This window comes from Lolium rigidum, chromosome 2, assembly GCF_022539505.1.
Source record: "Lolium rigidum isolate FL_2022 chromosome 2, APGP_CSIRO_Lrig_0.1, whole genome shotgun sequence".
Lineage (NCBI taxonomy): Eukaryota > Viridiplantae > Streptophyta > Magnoliopsida > Poales > Poaceae > Lolium > Lolium rigidum.
The window spans coordinates 90,577,466-90,604,585 of NC_061509.1; the positions used below are offsets into that span (position 1 = coordinate 90,577,466).

The window sequence follows — 27,120 nt, forward strand, 5'->3', positions numbered from 1 at the left end:
ATAGCCACATAGTATTACGCAAATGTTAGAATTTCCACTTCACGTAGTTTGACAAACTATGTATATTCAGAGAATAGCATGAGTTATTAGCTACTCCGAACTCAAATACTCCCTACGTGTTATGAAACTTGTATTAATTTTGTTAAATTTGGATGTATCTAGACACTATTTACCACCTAGATACATCCAAATTTTCATAAAGTTGCGACAAGTTTCATGAAATGGAGGGAATTCATAGCCAAATGTACTATATGATAAAATTGTGAAACCACAGAAGAGTAGAAGCTAAAGCAAATATATGTGTATTGAATCAGATTTAGTTTTTTTAGTTTCATGGCGAGCAATATCTAGTGCTAAATAAGAAATTATTATTAAATATCTTGTGAACCAAGACTACCAAATGTCTCTCGGCACATACACAATTATTTTCTTCATTGATGACAGGTAGGTCCTTTCTTACAGCCACACTTTATCCCATCCGGCCATCCCAAGTCAGGTGATGCAAATATGCATAGCATAAAAATCCATGCCAATTTTATGAAAGCCTACATCATAAGTTATAATAAAACAAGTTTCCATCAAAGAAAAATTGGTGAACATAAGTACAAAAAAAGTTTTCTTGGATTTACAAAATTAAGTAAATACCTCTTATTAACTAAGATACTCGTTGTTGCTGCGCTTAATATAGGACCACAGGAACAACAACACGATCTTCTTTGGAAGGTCATTCACGCGTCATTAGTTGCTCGACTGTAGTACCCGAGCCGTCCGAAAGCTATATGCACATGTGAGATATTAATCAAAGAGATGTGATCTAAGAGAATTAGATGCAATGTAAAAGTGTTTTCTGTTGAAGCTGAAACAACAGAACATAAAATTAAGGTACAAATGAGATTACATTACACGAGCAGGCCACATCTAAGGTAGTTGTACAAGAATTAAGGGCTAAGGCAAAACTCGTCCTATGACCCAGGAGCCTCCTTAAACGTGATGAATGTCTCTTACCAGCCAGAGTGCATGCAGTAGTAGGCGTGGACAAGGATCTTTCCACCTTCATTGCCAACGTTTTGTTTGGAGGGGAGCTCCTGAAGGTTGTCAAGGCATCAAGGTCATGACAAAGGATCCCTTGCAAACAATCAAACAGTAGATCTAAGCGCAAGCCTGATAGAACACAAACATGGAAAATTGTATGTCATATAAATCCCACTGCTATTGCAGACTCTGAATGTCATGCCATTGTTCTAACTTTTGGACTCCAATCTCAAATGTAAGTAATTCCCAAATTGCTGGAACCATCTGATGGTACCGGGTTAAATGACTCCAAACTGCTACTTCCTAATCAGCTCATCGACACACTGAAGATTTCAGACTCTCTGCCGCTCTCCTTTTGCTCCCCGGATCGTGGAGCAAACTTCTAGGGAAAGAAGATGGCGGTCCCGAGACCAGCGTCTCCCTGCATACAGTGTGTTGGTCGATCTCGTCTATCGGGTGCAATGCATTTGCGCTTTGTGGATCTAGTTTAGTCCCGCCAATCTTCATTTGGATATGTAATGACTAAAAAGTTCCGGATCTTGTAGAATAGCTGGAGTTTCTTTTCAGTATTTAAAAGCCTGAACTGGTTAAACTTGTTTGGCCGATGGTTTCATTTTAATGGAACCGGGGAAGTCCTCCGTGTTGATCTAAAAATAATAATTCCCAGGAATATATCAAAAAAATTAGTTGCAAGATGAAAGCTTTCAGCGCCACATCATTTAATAAATCGACCCCTTTAGGCTTATTTAATTCGTAGAACTAATAAAATGGGCCTCACGGCCAAAGGTCTAGCAGAATATAAATATTCACAAATTCAATAGAAGCAGAAAAGATAACCTTGGTGCCATACTTGAGACTGTGTATTAATTATGCTTGAAAATTGTCATAACCTTGGTTCATGAATCTCAAAGTACCTCATTATTTAACTTCCTTGCAATCAGATAAATAAAACTTAACTTAAACACTATGCACATTGGTATTCTGCTATTTGTACAACGAGTGCATCACCAAACATTATCATGATTGTCACCAAACATTTATCATGATCAGAAATTGATGAAACAACTGATTTTTTTAGAACAACTGCAAAATTAACCTACACGATTACTTATGATTGTGTTATAATTTTGAGAACAATACTTAGTTCAACTCTGCTCTTGTGAATTGTGCATACCGGGATTTGCATGCTACACCCCGCGAGTAGTCCGTTGTAGTCTTTTTCCCCACGGTAGTGGTTTGTCTTGCCCTATATTCGTTATTATAAAGATCCCGGACGCTTAATCATAGCCTGGAGAAACAAAATATCTGAAAAGGGTAAACAATCTTGTAAGTATTTACCTTTTCTACAAATTTCAGGATAGAGAACGTCCATGGTGCAAAATATAGTAGCATACTTGAGTAGGACAAAACTTCACATACCAATATACCATGTTTCAATTCGCCTGCATTTATTGACCGAAAACCCATTGTAAAAAAAAATTCAGAGCACACGGTAAATGGTTTGATTGCTACAGATTTGGTAAACCGTAACAGAATTAACCTACAATATGAGATAATGGATTAAATTAGAGAACAGATAAACGGAGAGAGAGGTGCGCCATGGGCTGCCGCGTACGTGAGCATATGGCCAGTTATACCTTTGAGTTGTGACCTCCTGGCGTAGCGTGCGTCGGGGTCGGCTGCAAGTCAAGTCCCTGCAGACATGCGTCATCGTGGTCGTCAGCAAGTCTCAACAAATAGGTGTTGACGGGCGGTGAGTTCCTGGTGCAGCCAAGCGGGCGACAGTGCAGGAAGGCGGTTGACGGGCGGCGAATCACTGGTACTGTATTACGGATTCGAACATCGGCGTTACGGTTTTTCCAGCAGCGGGTCGAACATGGACGAGAAAAAGGGGCGGATGAGAGAATGGCGAGTGGCTATGGTGAGGAGGCCAGTTGGAGGTGTTTTCCAAAAGGGAGGTCCGGCGCCGGAGATAAGGACATGGGGTTGCGGCGCTTGCTTTGGTCAGTAGGGTCTAGTTAAGTTTCTATGAAATCTACGGGAATGGAATGATAAGCAACGCCAATAGAAATATTCCTTTCCTCGCACGGAAACACACTCTACATAAGGAAGGCTTGATCACGTCCTTATATCTGATGAGATGTGTTCGGGGGCCTAATTGATCTCTGGAGATTGCATCCCTAGCTCGCGGGATCAATTCGTGCTCTATATAAGGAAGGGCTGATCACATGTCTGCTTAAACAAGAAGGAGATCACGTCCTCCTTTTTTTTGAAGAGATCTGCCTAAACAAGAAGGATGAGAGCGTGTCTGATTGACGTAGAGTGTGCTGACAAAGGGAAGGAGGGGCAACTTGCCATGAAATAAGCTCGGACAAATGAAGACCGTGAGATTAGATTTGACGGTTAGGATGCTTTTAATGACGACCATCAAAGTGCGTTGAGTGTCAAACGACCAACTCCCATTTAATAGTAAAGATCTACGGGAATGGAATGATAAGCAACGCCAATATAAATATTCCTTTCCTCGCACGGAAACACACTCTACATAAGGAAGGCTTGATCACGTCCTTATATCTGATGAGATGTGTTCGGGGGCCTAATTGATCTCTGGAGATTGCATCCCTAGCTCGCGTGATCAATTCGTGCTCTATATAAGGAAGGGCTGATCACATGTCTGCTTAAACAAGAAGGAGATCACGTCCTCCTTTTTTTTGAAGAGATCTGCCTAAACAAGAAGGATGAGAGCGTGTCTGATTGACGTAGAGTGTGCTGACAAAGGGAAGGAGGGGCAACTTGCCATGAAATAAGCTCGGACAAATGAAGACCGTGAGATTAGATTTGACGGTTAGGATGCTTTTAATGACGACCATCAAAGTGCGTTGAGTGTCAAACGACCAACTCCCATTTATTTTAATAGTAAAGAAAATCGAATTCCAAACCGATCAGAATAATAGGCAAGTCAAAATTCAACGCCGGTGTGGTAGGCCACGAGGGAAACTACTCAATAGAGTCCTGATGATGCCTGTGTGCGGAGTATATTTACAAACTAGGAATAGGACCTTAATATACGAAAAGTGTTTTTAGCACATGAGCACCAGGCTATAAAGTCATATTATTTGTATTCTAAAAAAATTGAAATTAAATACCTACATACATATAAACATTCCGAAGATACAGTAGAAATTTCGGAGAAAAATATGATATATTTTGAGCTATATAAAAAAGACAAATCTCTGACAAATATACGTCTCTATACGTAGCCATAAATTTGTTTTTTTCCTGTAGCTCAAAATACAATGCAATTTCTACCAAAACTTCTCCCGAGTATTCGGAACATATATATGTATTCATAGAATAAATGAGATGATTTTTTGAAACACGGATATATAATTTTTTTAATATTTAAAAAACTGAGAGCACTGGTGCCCATGTGCACCAAATGCTTACTCCTTAATATAGTATTTAGATCACATCTGTATTTTAGATGGTAGATCACATGATTACGAGCAAGGCTGTATCACAACTCGATCTGTTTTCTCTCCTCCGATGGATCCGACCACGATGCACGCGGCGTCGCCGCCACGCACGTCCGCCTCAACGAAAGCCCCAAGGCCGTGGGCCGACCTCCCGCCGGACCTTCTCCAGGACGTCTCAGCCCGCCTGCACAACGCCGACGACAGTGTCTGCTTCCACGCAGTCTGCAGGCCGTGGCGGCGCACGCCGCCGTTCCCGCTCTCCCGCGTGGCCTCGAAGTCGTGTGATGGCCTCATCTTGCACTCCACCGTTGACGACTCCCCCCGACGCTCCCCCGGACGCCTCTACTTCTCACCGGACATGACGACATCGAGCTATAGCCATGACTACGCCCAATTCGGCAATAGGAACTGGGTAGCTAGCTCAGATGGGGCGGCAGTATGGCTCTTCACAGCGAGTCCCGAGCCAAGACTCCTTGACCCCATGACCAGAGACGTCAACTTGCTGCCTCCATTACCGGAGGACAGTGAGATCACGCGGTCCATGAAACACTCCAGGGGCATCGTCTACGGCGACGGCACCATCTTTTTGTATAGTTTCCTTCTTGGTTCCGCTGGCTTCATGCGCAGCCCATCAACGTTCACGGCGGCCATTCTGAGTCCCGGTGATACGGTGTGGACAACCATGAAAAAGATGATATATATGACTGGAGACCATCATTGTACTGGCGCCATGTATCAGGATGGCAAGGTTTTAGTACTCGTGGACATATATAGGTACTTCTGGCGCGTCTTTACCTCGGATAGCGAAGACAACGACATATGCGCTCAAGGGGGCATGCTTGAGTCGCGAGATGCGGAAAATAAGTATTTTCGCGACAGGTACATCCTAGAGTCCCATGGCGAGCTGCTTTGCGTGACCATCTTTGTCGACGCAAATTTGTGCCATCTTTATGGCAGCCGCAACCCGGTCAAAGCAGTGTTTGTGAAGGTGCACACGCTAGAAGGATCAACCAAAGATGACAATTTGCGTTGGGTACCGAAGAACGGCCAGAGCTTGAGCGACCGTGTCTTGTTCCTTGGGTCACCAGCCAGCTTCACCACAGACGTCGCACATCGAGATGCCAACGGCGGGTGTCTACTTTGTATTCCACCGCTGCGTGTTAAGGTATAGCCTTGTCGACAGCAAGGCCAAACTTGTGGAAAGGTTACGTCCAGGATGGGGTTCCAACAAGGCGCATGTGTGGCTCCAACAGTAGCCTGCCATACTAGTTTCACTTTGCAAGTTCTGTGAACTGGCCATCTTTGTGGCATGCAACAATCATGTTCAGTTTTTTTTTTTTAGTGTTCACCGGGGAGAGCACAAAGGCTCTAGCCTGAATTTTCATTTCATCGTTAGATCGGGTGAAATCCCGTAATCAAGAGGGGGTGAGCTCAGGATACAACCAGCACAACAGAACTAGGGTCGCTCGGGGAGGAAGTAGGTGAGCCACAGGTCGACGTCGCAGCGGTGTTCCTTCGGCAGCCATGCATGCCAAAGGATGACATCGTCGCGGCAGTTCTTACGCATCAGCGAGAGCGAGGGTGGGTGCCCTTGAAAACCACACCATTGCGGTGCTTCCACAGGTGCCACAGGCAAACCAGGCGGAGGGTCGAGCCGGTGGAGGGAGGGGCGGACGGCAGGAGCGCACACCCAGCTGCATCGGAAACAAGTGGAGTGGCGACGTTGCGAGTGCCCATGGTGTCCCAGAATCGTCGCGCGAAGGGACAGTCAAACATGATGTGGCTGGAGACTTCGGAGGGGGCGGAGCAGATGATCATGTTCAGTTAAAATACTCTCATCTTCCATTACCCCGAGATATTGCTGATTACTAATTCATTCAGGCTTGGGCTTTGTTTGATTAATCCCCTAACCAGGTGGATTAGAGTAGATTCGAGGGGATTTTGACTTGCAAAGGATTTAATCCACCTCAATCCATGTCAATCCCCTTTAAATCCCCTCAAACCAAACACGCCCTTAAATAGGCTCAAAACACCCTCATTCAAATATGAAGCTCTGACCCGTTCTCAAAAGGTACTAGTCCAGCACACAGTACTTGACTATCTCCAAGAACAAGAATAAAGGCACATTGAGTACCCCAAGACAGAACATTATGCTTTCCCATTGGGAGGACAATCAGTTACTTAACTCAAGCCGATTCATGTGAGTGGTAATTAGTAGCAGAAAGTCAAACAAAGCACGAAATTTGTCTCCCGTCTTATGGTCAAGAATTTTGTAAATTTGTCAAAACCTTTATCGCATACCAAACCAGAGCAAATGTGTCGTAACTAGCAACACCACGTGATATAGCAAAATGAAGTAAGAACTAGAACATTACATACCTTCATGGGCGAAGAGCAGGTCGAATCCGATTCTGGTGATCTTCTGTAAAGCTGCATGAGCCACATATTCTGCACAGAAAAATTGAGCTGGACCAAAGTCAAGTTACATGAAACACATTAGTGTTCGATACAAGCCAAACCGAAAAAATGGAGCACAATCTATGAAGGAGAACCAAGTTAAAAGGGGGAAAATAACTAACAGATTGCAGATGAAAGGAGAACTGATTCGCACAAAACAAACCAAAAAGGTAAACAGGCAATGAAATCACCTGCTTGCAGGGACAGAGCTAATTGCATAGGCAGTGGGATCAGTTGACCCCACTAGATTTGGCCAGGAAAGGTGATTTTATTCTCAAAAGCACATCAGAGAAAAACATGACCATGATCTTCTTCACCAATCTTCTAGCTTCTCCCTCCTATCTTTTTTTCTCAGAAGAGAATGGTGCACACCTTATCTTTAGAACAATCAGAAATCAGAAACCGGAATCAGAGTCTGGAGGAAAGTGAGTACCACATCTGAACCCAAAACAACTAAGAGAGTACCACACAGAACCAATGCCAAAGAAGCAAGCTAGCAAACTTTTATCTTGAGAGAATGTATATCTACCAGACGAAGAACCAAATAACAAATATGGTGGAACTGGTCCAGAAGTTTGTACATATTGTTCTATGTTGTGGAAGATCTCAAAAAGACCAATCAATGAATAAAAGCAATGAAATAAATGAATATCACGAAAAAGAAAGCGGGAATGCTTACGAGAGCGGATACCATGACTTCATCCATCCTTACCAAAAGGCAGTGCTCCAGTTAATTCTCATGAGAAAAAAGACTCTTTGCAGCTGTCAATTTGAAGTGAACACAGAATTTCTAAGAATCATTAACGGAAGAACAGCATGTGATCCTCCAACAAGAAAACCAAGCAAATCAATGAATATAGAGATCATAATATAATGATGAAATTACTTGCCTTCCACTGCAGCCTCTACACCTTGAAGTCCCCTGGCAGCGTCTGCACATGGGCGTAGCGGGCATCCACATCCATGATTGTGCCGACAACTGAAATCTATCAGGCTTCCGAAAAGAACCAGACGCACTGCCGACTCCAGTAATAACAGGGACACAGAGGCTTGTACCTCTTCAACAACCCTTGGCAGGTTACCCAGGCAACCCAGCAACACAACATGCAACCATGGAAACACATAGTAAAAGAGAAACCACATGTCAAAAAGAGAGGAGAGCGGAGCCAACAGAGTGTGCTAAATCATTGCAGTTTATGAGTATTACTATATAGGTCTCAGCAAAATTTTGTACTAGGCAGTGCTTTGAAAGGGCGACTTTAGAGCTCAGATTCCAGTTTTTCAGATAACTGAAGTAAAAGGCATGCAAGTGCCACGTAAAATGGTTTTCAACTGAAACCTAAAGTCAGGAGAAGCCTCACCCTCACGGCCTCCTAACTGATAATCTGACACTCACAAGTGATAACTGCACTACTCTTTTGAGGGCTGAGACCTGAATATTGATAAAAAAACTAAAATTTGCAAAATAAAAAATACATAGCATATGAACACCTTAAGCTCTACACTAATAAAACACATCAAGTCATTACCAGATTACAACCACCACCACATAAGAGGCAAACTGTCCTAAAAAGAAAGCAGAGCTACACAACAAGCCTTTTGCACATCAAACTATTCCCTATTTTAAATGGAAAAACTTGATGGCACACTTCATTCGACAGCCATTCGTTACTTTTCCATTGTAGTATAATTAGATGCGCCACACTGTCCAAGTTGTCACAAACAGAGATCTGCTGCACAAATGGCCCAATTCTGTCTATACACTCATCTCTTCACAATCTGGAGGCCACCGACCAGAAGTTCAAGACACATGAAGGTGCAAGTGCGAACCAGCTGATGAAAGCCATTGCAGTAGCAGTCATAAAGCTTGCACAGTGATTACCCGCGCACATCTCCAGATCATTACCAATGAGAACGGTGATGCCTGCCGATGCACATGCTGCACCCAAGGTTAGCGTCCCTGTGATCTACAGAGAACATCAAGGTCCATTTAGATTATTTCTAAGGGAAATAAAATTGCTTGTGGTCTTTAAATAATCGTTTGCTTATTCATGAATTCAAAAAAATTAGTAAACAAGTCCCCAATTAATGACCGATGGTTGTCTCACTGAGGTTGCTGAGAGAATATGACTCACCAAGTCTCCAATGGAAAATATGCAAGCAACCCGGAGACTTCGCAAGGAACGTTTGACAAGAAGTGCATAGATGTCCACAATGGCTAGAGAAAGGCTCCACAAGCATTGCAAAATTACTGCTGCTACGAGGTAGCTGGTCAAAAGAACAAAATAAGTTCATCTTTAGAAGGAAAAAAATAACGAGATCCAACCAAAGATGATGATGCCGCTGTCTAATTGTAACGTCCCTTGTAGGATGCCAAATTAATCAAATGGCGTAAAATATTGAAGTTCACAAACAAATATCAATATTTTCTTTGCGTAAATAAGGAATCTCAGTAATAATTCCAATGGAGCTTCTCAAGGGCTAAAGTATACACTTTATTATAAGGCTTAAATTCCAAAGATTACTCGAGGTTTAAGCATAATTTGTCTTCTTAGCCCCCTCAACAATCTCCGTCAAGCTCCGCCACTGGTTCCATATATCTTCTCTTACAAAAGATACTATGAAAAAATGGCTACTCTTGTAATCCTAAGGCCCATAATCCACTCAAGGAAATGCCGTAATCTTAATTGAAAAAGATACAAGTATATATTACAAGATATAGTTTGTGATTAAGTCTGCCCAAGCAAGAAAAATGATGTACCCCTAGCGCATTGGTTTGATTATCGCACGGCTGGTTACCTAGTGAACATTTGTCCTCTAGAAAAACCATGATAGCAATCGAAAGCAAAAAAATAAAATAAAATGGTAGCCAAATTAGTGTCGCACCAGAAGGCGGTAACGGAAGGGAAGTCGTTGGTGGACGCCATGGCGGCGAGCGAGGCGGCCGCGAAGAAGACCTGCACGAGGCGGAGGCCGAGCCCGCCGGGCGTCCCCGGGCCCCCCTGGGTGTCCTTCATCCGCACCCCGACCGGTGCAGCATCCGCGTTCTCCCCCTGGGTCTGCGGCGGCGGCGCCTCCACCGGGTGCACCGCCGGCCGGCTCGGCCGCATCTACCCCGCTCCCTCCTTGACCCAAGGTGCTGCCGCCGCGCTTACTACCTCGATTCTACGGCCCGGGCCGGCCACTGGAGCCAAGGGTTTGGGAGATTTTGGGAGCGGAGAAGAGGAACAGGAGGTGGAATGCGGGAGGGCCGGTACTCTCTCGGTCTCTCCGCTTTGTCTACCTGCAATAAGAAAATAAGTAAGCTAGAATTTTTCACAGGTCAGGAATTTTTATATTCTAAATCAGACTTTAGAAGTTTGTAGTTCACTCCATAAGTTGAAGAAGCTAGATTTTCCGAAATTGTATCGCCGTCATAGTCCAGAGCAGGAAAGAGTATGATATTGGTGTGATTTTTTATCGAGTTGGCGGTGGCGATATGATATTGGTGTGCCGTGTACGAAAGTCAACATAAATTGTCAAACTCACATCACTAACTTTCTTTTTCTAAGAGTTTATTCTCCTGTGAAGAGTGGCTTACTTTTGTATTGGAAGATACCCAGATCCATAGGAAAACTCTTGCAGGACAAGAAAGGCGTGAGCCTTACTCGTGGCTGACTAGGCATTCTACGTACTGCGATAAGAAGAAGCCGACTCGAAAGGAAGGATGAAACCTCTTATATACGGCTATAAGAGGACTCAAGAACCACAAGGAGGACCAAGTCCTAGCGGCACCGCTCACTAACGAGCCTATTAAGCTCTACCTTGCAAGCTCTACCTTGCAGAGACTAACTGACAAGGGATTAACTTGTCAATGCCTACGGGTTATAGGCTAGGGTTTAGTTAGAAGTAGAGGGCAAGTAGATCTCGAAGGTTTCAGCCAAAAAGTACTCGACGATTACGAAAACTAGGGTTTGTGAACAATGATTCGATGATCTCCCCGTCCCTCGACTCCCCCTTTATATAAGAGGTGGAGCCGAGGGTTTCGTTTTGTACAAGTTACAGAGTCCGGGACGGTTTCTAACTCATCCCGCCAGATTACAAACACACTTCCTATTACAACTCTACTTTCCTTAATATATCTTGGGCTCTCGAACCTTCTTATTCTTCGGGTAGTGGGCCTTCATTAAACCCCGGGTACTATCTTTGGCGAGGCCCATTTGGGATGCCTATGTCGATAGCTCCCGAGATTTTGCTTGAATCGTAGAGTCAGGGAAAATCTCCACTGTTTATTTTTATTCGTCAATTTAAACTTTTCTATATTTCTTTATATAAATTTCTATATTGTACAGGGATATTGGTAGTTGGGGCTAGTTCATCTGACGGATCAGGTACTAGTTAACTGCTCTAGTGGCAATCCGCAAAAACCTACTTCAAGATCACGTCCCTGGACATGATCTCGGGATACTGGTGTAAAATCCGACAGGTGCCGCTTAAGGTCTTACTATTCTGTCGAGTCCCAGTTAAATTTATCGAGTACCTAACGCGTCCGTTAGGATTTTTCTTCGTATCTGTTGATACGGATAAAAGTAGCAGAGCGCAGTCTTCGGCGATGCCACGCCCAGCAGAACGGATGCGGGGTCTTACCTTCGCAAATTTGCGGCATTCGGAAATTGATCGCAACTTTGGCGTTCGAGAATATATTGTCGAGTGCTTTTCCGGCTGTTGGAATGGCACATTTTATCGAGTCAAATATGACTTATATTAATCTCCCGATGGGAGTATATGTAGAGTTAATTATAACTCGAAATATACTCTCTTGCTTTTCTATCTTTCTTTCTTTTCCTTTTTAAATTTCATCGGGCACGCGAACAGCGTTCCCGATGGGAGTAGCCTCGAGGCTACAGCCAAGAACTTGTGCTTGGTTGTAGGCTCAACATTTTAGTCCACCTTGTCGCTATATTGCCATTATTTCCCGATATTCTTTTTTTTTATCTTTCGGGTGCGCGAACAGCGCTTCCGATGGGAGTAGCCCCCGAGGCTACAGCCAAGAACTTGTGCTTGGTTGTAGGCTCCCGCAATTTCTATATTGCCATAGTCGAAATTTTACTTTTATCGAAGTAGCCCCGAGCATTTGGGCAAAAACTTGTTTCTGACCAAAGGCTCCCGAAGTATTCACATAACTTCTCCTGTCGCCATTCTCCTTTTATTTTTCTTGCCGACATACTTTCCTTTGTCAAATTCACTTCAGCTCTATTAATAATCGGGATTTTTCTGCCTTGTGGGTCCATTGTTCCCACCACGTTGACACGTCGTGCAAGTGGGGGACACACGTCCTCCGCTTTTCCTGGCGCACGTACGGTAACGCCTGTGCTGTTCCACTTCAGTAAAAATACCTTTTTACCCTCGTATCTACTGGATCTTTTTCCACCACATGATTTCTTCATCCAACGGTTCACTGGTTCGCCCGAATCCTATATAAACCTTTCTTCAACCTCCGTCTAATCCCTCGCTTGCGCCGCACCTTGTTCCCCTCTGCAAAAACTTCCTTTGCGCCCAACTCTGTTTGATCCTCCGCACGCACAAGCCTTGCTTTTTCCAGTGCCGTTGATGCCACCGCGCACGCGACTCACTCGCCATAGTACTCCAGAATCCACGATGGCTCGCTGAAGATCTTGAGTGGGAGAGATCTAAAATCTCCAACCAGGATGTTAACATGCTCGAAGAGGCTTGGCTTGATGAAGAAAGAAGACGCCATCCACTTTCCCAGCAAGAAAGCTACCCCAACCCTCCAATGGAGTACCGGGTTAGTTTCGTTGATCATCTCATCCGCGGCCTTTCTACCCCAATTCACGATTTCCTCCGCGGTCTTCTCTTTGTCTATGGGATTCAGCTACACCAGCTGACCCCCAATTCCATCCTTCATATTTCTATTTTCATCACATTGTGCGAATGCTTCCTTGGAATCACTCTAAATTGGGTTCTTTGGAAACGCATTTTCTGCCTCCGCCGCAATGGCTCCCACAACGCCACTTATAACATAGGTGGAGTTGTTATCTGTGTCCGAACTGACGTTGATTACTTCGACGTCAAATTTCCTGATTCTGTCCAAGGATGGCGCAAAAGGTGGCTCTACATACGCGAAGAATGTGCCAACTCTGTCGAGCACAACATAGTCCCTTTTGACGGTAGTGCCAAAATTCAACGCCGCCGTTCCTGGGATGCTGAAGCTTCCGAAGAAGAGAAAAAGGCGACACAAGCACTTATGTCTCGTATTCATTCTCTTCAAAATACTCGAGGCAAAGAGCTGTCTGGTGTCCAAATCACCGCCTACTTTCTTAGGATTAGAGTGTAGCCTCTTCAGGCCCGCAAAAATCCCCTTTGGACATACGCTGGTAATAATGATGCCAATAGGCTCTCCAGCGATCTTTACCGTGAAGGACTTGGAAAGGCTTATTCGAAGAATTTCCTCGCTGAGCAAGAGGGATCCTATTCCTTCTTCTTGCCGCGTGGAACCATACAGCTCCACCAATCCTCTCCCCAAGGTATTTTGTCTTCTCGAGTTTTTATCTTGTTCCGAATTTTTCCTGCATCTCCTTGTATTGATATCTCTCTAATTTTTCTTTTGTCGTTATTTTCCTGCAGAACCATCCTACTATGGATTCTCTTCCTCCTCTTCCTGAGGGTGGAGATGTCGAGGAAAGGGCTGTTGTCGCCGATGAAAACCAGGAAGCCCCCTCTTTTGTGAATGAACCCGCAGATTCCCGAAAATCTGCGGGATCTATTGAAAAAGATGCTGCCTCTGAAGGTACTACATCAGCACAATCTCCTCCTCCTGCTGTTTCTCCAAAGAACAAAAGGAAAAGGAGCAATGTTGAAGATTCCGGGACCTCCAAACCCGAAGAAACTGCCCCTTCACCGCGAAAGGCAGCTTATGATCCATATATCGAGAGTCTCATCAGCTCGTAAGTTCCTTGTTTCTTTTTATTTTTCTATTCGAAGAATTTTATGTGCCTTGCTATTTATGCTGCCACCCCCCTTTTTTTCACAGTGATGATGATGAAGAAACACCAACTTTAGATGTGGCTGCTCGAACGAGTACGTCACATACTTTAGTTATTTCGGAAAAACCAGTTGAAGGAGAAGAATCGTCGCCTCCTCAAAAGAATGTTGGCACATCTACTCCTCCTTCGAGCCCCCTTGTCCCTTCGCCGAAAAGGGCAAGGACTGAAGTAATTCCGGAGCCAAGTCTCCAATTGAGTAGCTCTTCAAACCCTCTCTTGGATGATGTAAGTTCTCCATACTCTCGTCACTGTCTATATTTCCTTTGTTTGCTTTTAAATGCCATTATATTTTCCTTATACCGAAATTTTCTTGCTTTGTCTTTTTCTTTCCTTAACAGCCCATGATCAAAGAGCTTATTCGCATCGGTGCTCAATTCATTGGGTATCGTGAATATGCTCACCAAGCTGAAGGTGATGCCTTGCCGCTTTCTTTTGTACCATTACTCTGTTACTCCTTTGTTGTCGATATTTTAACAGAGTTTTATCTTTCTTGGCAGAGAAAATGGCGGCTATCAACGAGCGTTCCAATGCACTAGCTCAAAAATTAGAGCAAAGTGAAGAGGCTCGTAAGAAGGCCGAATTAGACGCTGTTGAAGCTAGAGCGAGAGGCGACAAGGCCAAGACGAAGCTGCTGGTGTCGAAGATCTTAGGAAGAGACTTCACGCTGCCGAGAATTCGCTGAGCGAGCACATAGCTGCACAATCTGCTCGCGAGGAAGCGATCCTTAAGCGTATAAGGACACAAAGTCGCCGCTTCCTCAGTAAGTATCTGAACCACTTCACATCCTTTATATTTTCTTTTCTGTATTTCCTCCTTGACAGATAGAACAGCTCAAGAGTTTGAACTCGAGGATCCCGACAATGATGTTCTTCTTGACGCCCTTTCAGTTCTCGAGTTTCATGGGTCAGAGGCACGCGAAGGCATTGATCATGTCAAAGCAGGGCTGTCGCGGCTCTTTCCTTATTTCTTCCCGAAGAAGGAGGAACCCGCAACTTTCCTGAACTTGGCCAAGTGCTTTGATCCACCAGAAGATCTTGGGCTGAAGGTGCGTCATGAGAATATGAAGGTCGCTGTTGAGAGCACTGTTGCCTTGGTAGCCAATAGCCAGCAAACTATCGACTGGGCGAAAGTTGGCGATACTGAGCAGATAGAGCAATCAAGGTGGAGGTCGCTGATCAAGGCAGCTAAGCCCAACACGAAGAAAATCCTGGGCTATCTCGGGATCACGCCGTCTTCGACTCCTAGCTCATCAAGGCCGGAGGTCTAGTTGAATGCCTCTTTGCTTTTTCTTTTTAGCGTACTTCTTCCTTTTGACGTTGTCGCCGTAATGTTCTTTGGCGATAACTGCTTCCGTAGGTCTGTAGGAGGTCCTTCTTTTGTAATAGACATGTATATATTATGAGAATGAATGGAAACCTATCTTTACTCAGTGATTGATGTCGAAATATTTTCTTTTTTCCAGTTGATTTTTGACAATTATACGCCAGTTCCAGCTCCTGGTCCTTCCAATATTTCGCCTTCTTCTCACTCAAAGAGAGCTTTTGCTGGTACTACACCTGCCGAAGATTCTTTACCGCAAGAATTGGATGAACTTCGGCAACAACTTCAGTATGCGAAGAAACAAACACTTGTGATGATGGAGAAGTCTCGCAAGTCAGCTGAAGCCGAAAAAGTTGCACTTCAACAAGCTCACGAGGCCATGGCTGCCAGGGAGGTTGCTGCTTCCGAGGCTGAAAAAGCAACTACTCGAGAAAATTTCATGCTCGAATTGCTGAATGAAGCCAGTGCAGATATGTCGGGTATGTTTGTTTCGTTCTCACTATCTTCCGTCTTCATGCTACGTCTCTTGAAGTTTTCTGTTTCTTTGTTTTCATAGGCTCCTTTACTGATATTGTTGCTGAAGAGGAAAGGGTAAATACTAGGACAAACCTCCTTGTTAATCTTTCTCTTGATCATGGCTCTCTGTTTTGGGCTACCCCAGAGAGGACCCGCCAAATTGTCAGATTTCAAGATCGCGCCTCCCAAACTCGCGACTTCCTTGACTTCTGTACCAAGACCTTGTCTATGATTTACAATTCCATGTTTCCTCGAAACGTTCAACCAAAGAATCTTCTCGAGCTGATGGAAAAGTTTAAGGATGCCCACAGGATCCATGACTTTGTCAAAGCTCAACTGGTAGCTGGCGCCAGATTTGCTCTCATCATGCTTCAGATCTGCCACTCAAAGCTTGATCTGACCCAAGTTGTTGCGAGAGTCCATGAGAAGGTACAGCGCCGAAGAGTTGGTGTCGACCGTATTAACACGAAGGTTTCACCCATAGCTGAGGAAATGATTGAAGATCTTCTTCGGATGGATGCCGACTTTTTTGCAGATGGACATTATGCTGATTTTCTTGGTGCTGCTCCCGAAGAAGATAGGGTTACCCTTGACAATATATTGAACCGTGACTGATTTTTTCCCTTGGTAACTAATTCTTCCTTGTAAATCGTGATTGTGATTAGATTGTGAGGCGAACATCATATTTCTATATTTGTCTAGCCCCCGAGTGTTTTCGGTGACTATTCGCTGTATTTGTATAGTGCGAGGTTTTAAACCAAGGCAATAATATGTAACTTCGGCGAATATCAGCCCCCGGTCTTCTTTATTTAGTACTATTTTGTATTTTTATTGACTCACGAGGTATTTTAATACCAAGGCGAGGCTTTTCTTTATGCGAGGAGCTATATTGAAATTCGTCGGGTTGGAGATTTGAGCGTGTCGAGAAAGAAAAGTTATATTGACACTATCTTCATTATATTGCAGCACCACGAGCCCGCCTCATTAAAAACCTTTCCCGGCCCCACTCGGTGCCCCGAAAAAGGAAAAGAGTGCGTCTGAAAACTCGTGGGCGTTTCAGTACATTGAAGTTTTACAAGGACTATATTTTAGCTCTAGGCGTAGAACCGCCTGAGTTGCGCCACATTCCAGGGGTTTTGCTCCTCCACCCCTGTCTTCTTGTCCTTTATCCTGTATGCTCCTCCGCCGATCACTTCCGTGATAATATAGGGACCAAGCCATGGTGACTTGAGTTTTTCATGACTTTTTTGCGTGAGCCGAAGAACTAAGTCTCCCACTTGAAAGGATCTTGGCCGCAAACGTCGATCGTGGTAATTCTTCAAGTCCTCGTTGGTATTTGGTTACCCTTGATAATACTTCGTCTCGAGCTTCGTCGAGTGCGTCTACGTCGTCTTCCAATGCTGTCCTTGAAGCTTCTTCATTATACCCTGTGACTCTAGGGGAGTCGTGCTCTATTTCTATTGGTAGTACTGCCTCCGCTCCATGGACCAGGAAAAACGGGGTCTCTTGTGTCGCTGTATTTGGTGTTGTTCGGATGCTCCACAACACATGTAACGGCCCAGGGTAGCACCCCTGATTAGAATTTGTTTGTTGTTTTTCTTTTGTGCATCATCATGCATCCTGCATCATCACATCCATGTTTTTAACAAATAAAAATTATTTTATAAACCCTCCCTTATCTTTCACTTCAAATAAAAACCCTAATCTCTCCCTCTCACATTTCTTATTTTATAATTAAGCCTTCCCAACAAATAAATTCTTAAACATAAAGTTGCTTTGTTTTGATTACAAATAAAGTAATATTTGAAAACCTAATTTTGAATCTCTCTCTCACCTTTGCCTCAAATTCAAAACAGTTTTCAAAATAAAAGTCAGAGGATTTTGTAAAATAAAGTGGAAACCTTCCCCTCTCCTTGGGCTCTCTCTCTTCCCTGGCCCTCTTCCTTTCTCCCCCGGCGGCCCACTTTCTCCTTCCCCTTTTTCTTCCTTCGGCCCAACCCTTTCAGCCCACCTCTTTTTCCCTGGTAGCCCACCAATCAGCCCGTACCCCTTCGATTCTCTCCTTTTCTTTTCGTCCTGGACAACGACACCCACGGGAGACGCACATGGTGGTGGTCCTCTGCTCCAACCACCGAGCCATCCTCCCTCACGTGAAGCCTCCCCTTCCTCTGCCTTTTTCTGGAGACAGCTGCAGCCTCACGCATCCAGCGCCTCCACTTTCCCTCTCTTTTACTTCTTCTCCACGAAAGGAAGAAAACACCACCGAGAGCCATGGCCGCCGCAGCACCCCATGGCGCCGTCGCATCCGGCCGTCCCTAGGCTCGCCGCTGCCACCATCGGGACCGCCCCGATGCCCTCTGCCTCCTCCCCAACGGAATCGACCCCGGGTAGCCCGTAGAGACGCCACGCTCGCCGTTTCTCCTCGTCGGCTTCCTGTGTTCTTCCTCGAAATCCGTCGCCGTTCGTCCCCCTCCGCCCTCCTCGTCACGTCCTGCACATCTCTGGTGAGCAGGCGCACCTCCTGGACCGCTCGGTCGCTTCCCCCTCCTCTGCTCCTCTTCTCACCTTGCTACCGGCCGTTTTGTCCGCAGCAACCCGCCGACGGTGAAGCTCCGGCGACCTCCCGTGGGCGGCGCCGCCTCCTCTTCGTCCGCGCCGACAAGGCGCACCCGACGCCCCCTTCCTCGCGCCCTGGGACGCCTCCAGTCGCCGGCGCGCACCAAGCTCTGCCGCGGTGACCGCCGCTCACCGCACGCGCCCGGTGTCGAACACCTCCCGTGCGTGCGCGCACGCTTCGCCAGCGCGGCAGCCGTCTCGTCAGCACCGAACCCCACCCGTCATGCTCTGTGGCTCAGATCCATCCCGGTGAGAAACCGTTCCCAGATCCAGATCTATTTCAGTTTTGCACTTTGCCCCCTGCAACCTTTTGACTTCCAACCCGCGGTCCCTCCTCTTGATCCTTTTCTACACAACCCCCTGCAGAATCTGGAGCATCAACCCGGGGCCCCTCTCTTCGTCAGCCACCCAGTCAGCGCCCTGGGCCCGCCCCGTCAGCCACTGTGGCTAGCACTGCCTGGGTATAACCCATTTTCCCCTTTTCTCTGTTTTTCTGAAATTCCTGAAAATGTGTATATCTCGTATAAATCATATCTTTCAAACCGTAATTCGAAACGCAAAGTGTTATATATGAAAATTGATCAGAAAAATGTGCTAAACCTGAATATGCCATTCATTCATTTGTTTGCATCTCGCATCATATCACTCGTTGATAGTTATGCATGTTCACCTCACATATATGCGGAGTATTTCGGACACCGACTAAGGTTTCCCCGCTCCGTTTAATATTGAAGTAGCTCACCCTTGCCATGCTACTACCATGCTAATCAACACTTAACTTTGCCGGTAGAAATGCAACTCCAACCTAATTTGCTTGTCCGGGGTTTCGACTCCGATTAAATTGGATAAGTTGCATTGCACCATCTCTGCCATGTCATGCATACCATTTTGATCATGCTTCGGATCTTCTTTATCCGTAGTAGTAAGACTTGCATACGTTGTGTGTTCCAGCATTTGCTTCTTCCCGGATAGGATCGCGAAGTGGTGTGGTGAGATACGACGAGTTCTCCGGATGTTCCTCGGCAAGCTTTAACAGGCAAGCATTTCCCCTATACTCCTGTCCCTGCAGGAGTCGCTCACCTATTTTTATTTTGCCTTCTCCCTTATGCTATCCTTAAGTTGCGTTCTTGTCACGTGTCCCTTCCACTTGTTACCTCAAGCAGCCCATATTGCCACCACCACCTCCTACAGCTGTTGTTTGGTTATCGTGTCTGCCCCTGCGAGTCGTAGTGCATGCTAGTGCTGTTTTATTTTGTTACCGTTATTGTTATCTTATTGGGTTATATGTTGGGAAAAATCATGGTTACTTTAGTTGTTGATAATTGTTTAGCGGAGACATCGGTGGGTCAGCTGATCGTTTTATGACGGCTCACTTGTGTTTCCTAAATATCTTAGGACCCCGAGTTCTTGTTATCTGTTCCGAGACTGAGCGCTCTAACCACACGTGGGTATGCTTACCGGGTCTCCCCTCGACCACTGCTCGGAATCTACAGCTTTGTCCGAGTGGCCACAACTAGTTTGAATGTTTGTTTTGGTTCTCCCGGGCGTGCAAGCATGTTTCTTTGTGGTCAGATGATATGATGTTACTTTTGGGGAAGCCGTGAGTGCCTTGTAACCCCGTTGTCTCTTGCACGTCCGTAGGTGCGGCACGTATTGCTGAAGATGGATTCACCCTGCGGGCACTGTTTCCATCCGAAAGCTGTTCTCGCAACAGCTAGGTCCGCGTCGGAGTTTCGATCGGGCTCCGAAACGGGTTAACTTAGTTAGGTGGCTTCCTGGACATTGTTGTAGTGAAGGAGAGTGCGTGTCGTGATATCCACCTGTCGTACGTGGGTTGATCGTGCGTGTGGGCTACATTTGGGCACCCCTGCAGGGTTACAATCTTATCGATAAGCCGCGTCCGCGGTTATGGACGACTTGGAGCTGTATGACTCGACCATAGACAACTTACACATGTTGCTTCAATCATAATAACTTGTTTAGTAAGTTAGCACAACTTTAATAATAAATGGTTAAAACTTGTCAACAGTGTGAGTGCCTTTGCCAATACCTCTTTGCGAAGGGGGAACACATCGGCTGTGTTATGTTTGCAGAGTATAGAACTGTTAGTTTTATGCGCTCTCTCATCTTCTCTGATTAGACGAATGTTGTAGAGTGTCTCTGTAGGTTTTTAGTGCTTGCGCGTTGCCGCTTAACCCCACCATATTGCCTATGACGTTTCTCTTGCGTCCTCTAAGTCCCCTGCGTGCCTCAAGTACAAAGGACGGCGGTTGACGAATGCTTATACGTCTTGAAGTCTTGTTAAGTACGAACCCGTACTTATTGCTGCTTCTACGGGATATAACCGGGCAGGTATGAAGATTTGCTCGATGAAGACGATGTTAGCAAGGTTACCCTTCCGGCTTGGCCTGGGCAGGGTTATGGACGCCACTGGTTATCTTCAGGACTCTTAGTCCAATTTGTATCTTGTCCGTACTCGGACGTATTTGATCTTCTGTATGATTTGGATCTTTGTATTGTATATTTGTATCTTGACTCGTTGGAGTCGTTGTTGTAATATATGTATCTTGTGGGCTCTATTGTAATCCTGTTGTAATGTTACCGCTCGTGTTAATTCCTCTGGCATCACGTGTGTGATTCGTCGCGCACGTCGTGTCGGAGGGCGTCTCTGAATCGATATCGTGCGGATTTCGGCGGGTTCGCTGGAATCCTCATGGTACCGGTTCCGGGGCGTCACAAGTTGGTATCAGAGCCTCAGGTTGACGGTACCCCACTAGTCCAGCCTGTAGGATAACCTTGCCAATGGACGTTGTTGTGTCTAGTGTCAAAAACTATTTTCCGAAATTCGTTGGATAGTTCTGATTAGCTCTGATTTTCTCCTTACCCATATTCTTTCTCCTCTTACCTTTACGAGTTTTGCATCTTCTCTTATCTGCTTCTCGGAGTCTTAGGTTCCGACGTGGGTTGGACGATCTATGCCTTCACCTATTAGGACCGATCTCTGAAGATTTCTGACAGAAGAACATCACCGGCGGCTAACATTCGTCTTATCCATTGATGTCATCTATGCCTCTCTGATCTTTCTACAATTCTTTGTTCTTTGGCTCCATTGAATCTTCGCTGACAATGCTTGTCGACATCGTCAATCAGAATTCTGGGAGTTGGTTACACGACTCTCCTATTTATGTTCAGGGTTAATAGTTCGGGTGCGGGATGGATTGGCCCCCATACCGACTACTCTTACTATTCGCCCTTGTTACCTGAATTGGTGGATCCGTGTGACTATTACTCATTCCTTTGTTTTCTCCGGAGTCATCATCGTCATCGGAACAACGAGTTCTTGTTGGTGGTGTCGCCGATCAAGCTGGAGCAAGACTTCTTGTTAGTGGTGTCGAGGAGATCGACACGTCGCCTGAAGACTCGATAGTTCACCTCTCTCCCCCGTACCTTGAGGTGGAACCTCGGGGCGAGGTTCCTTGTTAGTGGTGTCGATTGTAACGGCCCAGGGTAGCACCCCTGATTAGAATTTGTTTGTTGTTTTTCTTTTGTGCATCATCATGCATCCTGCATCATCACATCCATGTTTTTAACAAATAAAAATTATTTTATAAACCCTCCCTTATCTTTCACTTCAAATAAAAACCCTAATCTCTCCCTCTCACATTTCTTATTTTATAATTAAGCCTTCCCAACAAATAAATTCTTAAACATAAAGTTGCTTTGTTTTGATTACAAATAAAGTAATATTTGAAAACCTAATTTTGAATCTCTCTCTCACCTTTGCCTCAAATTCAAAACAGTTTTCAAAATAAAAGTCAGAGGATTTTGTAAAATAAAGTGGAAACCTTCCCCTCTCCTTGGGCTCTCTCTCTTCCCTGGACCTCTTCCTTTCTCCCCCGGCGGCCCACTTTCTCCTTCCCCTTTTTCTTCCTTCGGCCCAACCCTTTCAGCCCACCTCTTTTTCCCTGGTAGCCCACCAATCAGCCCGTACCCCTTCGATTCTCTCTTTTTCTTTTCGTCCTGGACAACGACACCCACGGGAGACGCACATGGTGGTGGTCCTCTGCTCCAACCACCGAGCCATCCTCCCTCACGTGAAGCCTCCCCTTCCTCTGCCTTTTTCTGGAGACAGCTACAGCCTCACGCATCCAGCGCCTCCACTTTCCCTCTCTTTTACTTCTTCTCCACGAAAGGAAGAAAACACCACCGAGAGCCATGGCCGCCGCAGCACCCCATGGCGCCGTCGCATCCGGCCGTCCCTAGGCTCGCCGCTGCCACCATCGGGACCGCCCCGATGCCCTCTGCCTCCTCCCCAACGGAATCGACCCCGGGTAGCCCGTAGAGACGCCACGCTCGCCGTTTCTCCTCGTCGGCTTCCCGTGTTCTTCCTCGAAATCCGTCGCCGTCCGTCCCCCTCCGCCCTCCTCGTCACGTCCTGCACATCCCTGGTGAGCAGGCGCACCTCCTGGACCGCTCCGTCGCTTCCCCCCTCCTCTGCTCCTCTTCTCACCTTGCTACCGGCCGTTTTGTCCGCAGCAACCCGCCGACGGTGAAGCTCCGGCGACCTCCCGTGGGCGGCGCCGCCTCCTCTTCGTGCGCGCCGACAAGGCGCACCCGACGCCCCTTCCTCGCGTCCTGGGACGCCTCCAGTCGCCGGCGCGCACCAAGCCCTGCCGCGGTGACCGCCGCTCACCGCACGCGCCCGGTGTCGAACACCTCCCGTGCGTGCGCGCACGCTTCGCCAGCGCGGCAGCCGTCTCGTCAGCACCGGACCCCACCCGTCATGCTCAGTGGCTCAGATCCATCCCGGTGAGAAACCGTTCCCAGATCCAGATCTATTTCAGTTTTGCACTTTGCCCCCTGCAACCTTTTGACTTCCAACCCGCGGTCCCTCCTCTTGATCCTTTTCTACACAACCCCCTGCAGAATCCGGAGCATCAACCCGGGGCCCCTCTCTTCGTCAGCCACCCAGTCAGCGCCCTGGGCCCGCCCCGTCAGCCCATGTGGCTAGCACTGCCTGGGTATAACCCATTTTCCCCTTTTCTCTGTTTTTCTGAAATTCCTGAAAATGTGTATATCTCGTATAAATCATATCTTTCAAACCGTAATTCGAAACGCAAAGTGTTATATATGAAAATTGATCAGAAAAATGTGCTAAACCTGAATATGCCATTCATTCATTTGTTTGCATCTCGCATCATATCACTCGTTGATAGTTATGCATGTTCACCTCACATATATGCGGAGTATTTCGGACACCGACTAAGGTTTCCCCGCTCCGTTTAATATTGAAGTAGCTCACCCTTGCCATGCTACTACCATGCTAATCAACACTTAACTTTGCCGGTAGAAATGCAACTCCAACCTAATTTGCTTGTCCGGGGTTTCGACTCCGATTAAATTGGATAAGTTGCATTGCACCATCTCTGCCATGTCATGCATACCATTTTGATCATGCTGGATCTTCTTTATCCGTAGTAGTAAGACTTGCATACGTTGTGTGTTCCAGCATTTGCTTCTTCCCGGATAGGATCGCGAAGTGGTGTGGTGAGATACGACGAGTTCTCCGGATGTTCCTCGGCAAGCTTTAACGAGCAAGCATTTCCCCTATACTCCTGTCCCTGCAGGAGTCGCTCACCTATTTTTATTTTGCCTTCTCCCTTATGCTATCCTTAAGTTGCGTTCTTGTCACGTGTCCCTTCCACTTGTTACCTCAAGCAGCCCATATTGCCACCACCACCTCCTACAGCTGTTGTTTGGTTATCGTGTCTGCCCCTGCGAGTCGTAGTGCATGCTAGTGCTGTTTTATTTTGTTACCGTTATTGTTATCTTATTGGGTTATATGTTGGGAAAAATCATGGTTACTTTAGTTGTTGATAATTGTTTAGCGGAGACATCGGTGGGTCAGGCTGATCGTTTTATGACGGCTCACTTGTGTTTCCTAAATATCTTAGGACCCCGAGTTCTTGTTATCTGTTCCGAGACTGAGCGCTCTAACCACACGTGGGTATGCTTACCGGGTCTCCCCTCGACCACTGCCGGAATCTACAGCTTTGTCCAGTGGCCACAACTAGTTTGAATGTTTGTTTTGGTTCTCCCGGGCGTGCAAGCATGTTTCTTTGTGGTCAGATGATATGATGTTACTTTTGGGGAAGCCGTGAGTGCCTTGTAACCCCGTTGTCTCTTGCACGTCCGTAGGTGCGGCACGTATTGCTGAAGATGGATTCACCCTGCGGGCACTGTTTCCATCCGAAAGCCGTTCTCGCAACAACTAGGTCCGCGTCGGAGTTTCGATCGGGCTCCGAAACGGGTTAACTTAGTTAGGTGGCTTCCTGGACATTGTTGTAGTGAAGGAGAGTGCGTGTCGTGATATCCACCTGTCGTACGTGGGTTGATCGTGCGTGTGGGCTACATTTGGGCACCCCTGCAGGGTTACAATCTTATCGATAAGCCGCGTCCGCGGTTATGGACGACTTGGAGCTGTATGACTCGACCATAGACAACTTACACATGTTGCTTCAATCATAATAACTTGTTTAGTAAGTTAGCACAACTTTAATAATAAATGGTTAAAACTTGTCAACAGTGTGAGTGCCTTTGCCAGTACCTCTTTGCGAAGGGGGAACACATCGGCTGTGTTATGTTTGCAGAGTATAGAACTGTTAGTTTTATGCGCTCTCTCATCTTCTCTGATTAGACGAATGTTGTAGAGTGTCTCTGTAGGTTTTTAGTGCTTGCGCGTTGCCGCTTAACCCCACCATATTGCCTATGACGTTTCTCTTGCGTCCTCTAAGTCCCCTGCGTGCCTCAAGTACAAAGGACGACTGGTTGACGAATGCTTATACGTCTTGAAGTCTTGTTAAGTACGAACCCGTACTTATTGCTGCTTCTACGGGATATAACCGGGCAGGTATGAAGATTTGCTCGATGAAGATGATGTTAGCAAGGTTACCCTTCCGGCTTGGCCTGGGCAGGGTTATGGACGCCATCTGGTTATCTTCGGGACTCTTAGTCCAATTTGTATCTTGTCCGTACTCGGACGTATTTGATCTTCTCGTATGATTTGGATCTTTGTATTGTATATTTGTATCTTGACTCGTTGGAGTCGTTGTTGTAATATATGTATCTTGTGGGCTCTATTGTAATCCTGTTGTAATGTTACCGCTCGTGTTAATTCCTCTGGCATCACGTGTGTGATTCGTCGCGCACGTCGTGTCGGAGGGCGTCTCTGAATCGATATCGTGCGGATTTCGGCGGGTTCGCTGGAATCCTCATGGTACCGGTTCCGGGGCGTCACAACACACTTGGTAATTCTTCAGGCCAGGTATGTCGAGCTTTTTCTAATGGTCCCAACAGGCGTTTTTTGATGCCATTGCAGATGATGCCATTGGCTTTCTCGACCTGCCCGTTGGTTTGAGGATGTGCAACTGACGCAAAGTGCAGCTTGATACCCACTTCTTTGCAGTAATCTTTGAATTCATGGGATGTAAAGTTACTGCCATTGTCCGTGACGATGCTATGAGGCACTCCAAATCTGAAGACGAGGCCTTTTATGAATTTTCTCGCGGATGCTCCATCCGGCGAATTTATCGGCTTCGCTTCTATCCACTTTGTAAATTTGTCGACGTGCTACTAGCATGTATTCCTTTCCTCCTAGCCATGATTTGTGTAACTTGCCCACCATATCGAGTCCCCATTGTGCAAAGGGCCACGACAATGGTATTGGTGCTAGTTCTCGCTGGCTGGAGAGTGAGGTTTTGCGGCGAACCTTTGACACGCATCGCAAGTCCTTACTATTTCTTTGGCGTCCTCGATTGCTGTCAACCAGGTAGAATCCTGCCCGAAAAACCTTGGCTGCGATGGCTCGACTACTCGCGTGGTGGCCGCATATTCCTTCGTGTACATCCTTCGAATTACTCTTCCTTCTTCGGGTGTTACACACCTTTGCAGAACGCCTGAAATACTTCGCTTGTACAATTCTCCTTTGATCACCGTGAAAGCTTTAGACCGTCGAATTACTCGCCTTGCTTCAACTGGATCGTCGGGTATTTCTTTCCTGAGGATGTATGATATATATGCTTGCATCCAAGGAACCTGTACCATCATCACAAGCTCTTGTTCCTCTTCATCCTCCGTGGTTTCGGTGAGGGGTGTCGAAGTTTTTTCTTTTTTCTGCACCTTTTTTGGCTTTGTAGATCTCTCCGATATTTCTTCCCAAAACACTCCTGGCGGGACTGGGAGGCACTGCGACCAGATGTTTGCGAGGACGTCAGCTTCATCGTTGCTCAATCTACTGATGTGGTTTACCTCGCATCCATCGAATAGCTTCTCGAGTTCATTGTACACCTCCTTGTACGCTACCATGCTATCATTGACTGCATCACATTGGTTCATAACTTGCTGGGCCACCAATTGTGAGTCGCCAAAGATTTTTAGTCGAGTTGCGCCGCATGCTTTCGCCATCTTCATCCCGTGTATGAGGGCTTCATATTCTCGCTTCATTGTTGGATGCGTTGGGGAACGTCATCCGAAGGATGTACTTCAATTTGTCGCCTTCGGGTGATATCGGTACTACTCTCGCGCCAGCTCCTTCTACTCTTTTGGACCCGTCGAAGTTCATGGTCCAGGTTCTCGATAGGTCTGGGGGTCCTGTGTTTTGC

The 27,120-nt window shown here is 46.2% G+C and overlaps 1 protein-coding gene and 1 long non-coding RNA gene across 7 annotated transcripts; both read right to left on the reverse strand.

Annotated features, from left to right (window-relative positions):
* Positions 1-286: 286 nt before the first annotated feature.
* On the reverse strand, positions 287-7,729 carry LOC124692075. 6 transcript variants are annotated; one of them, XR_006999319.1, is made up of 9 exons: positions 7,645-7,729; positions 7,157-7,337; positions 6,888-6,974; positions 2,670-2,726; positions 2,452-2,572; positions 2,207-2,337; positions 1,006-1,125; positions 646-775; positions 287-545 (listed from the first exon to the last, which is right to left on the reverse strand). It is a non-coding gene; the product is annotated as an uncharacterized LOC124692075 (long non-coding RNA). The 6 variants fall into 6 exon arrangements; XR_006999315.1 differs by having other exon boundaries at positions 6,888-6,956; positions 7,157-7,342; XR_006999318.1 differs by having other exon boundaries at positions 2,452-2,474; positions 7,157-7,342.
* Positions 7,730-8,408: 679 nt separating this feature from the next.
* Positions 8,409-10,328, reverse strand: LOC124692074 (CASP-like protein 5A2). Its single transcript, XM_047225375.1, has 4 exons — positions 10,316-10,328; positions 9,852-10,248; positions 9,101-9,233; positions 8,409-8,932 (listed from the first exon to the last, which is right to left on the reverse strand). Exons 2-4 carry the CDS (start codon positions 10,073-10,075, stop codon positions 8,738-8,740), a joined length of 552 nt encoding a protein of 183 aa, XP_047081331.1. The 5' UTR covers positions 10,076-10,248; positions 10,316-10,328; the 3' UTR covers positions 8,409-8,737.
* Between the last annotated feature and the right edge of the window lie 16,792 nt (positions 10,329-27,120).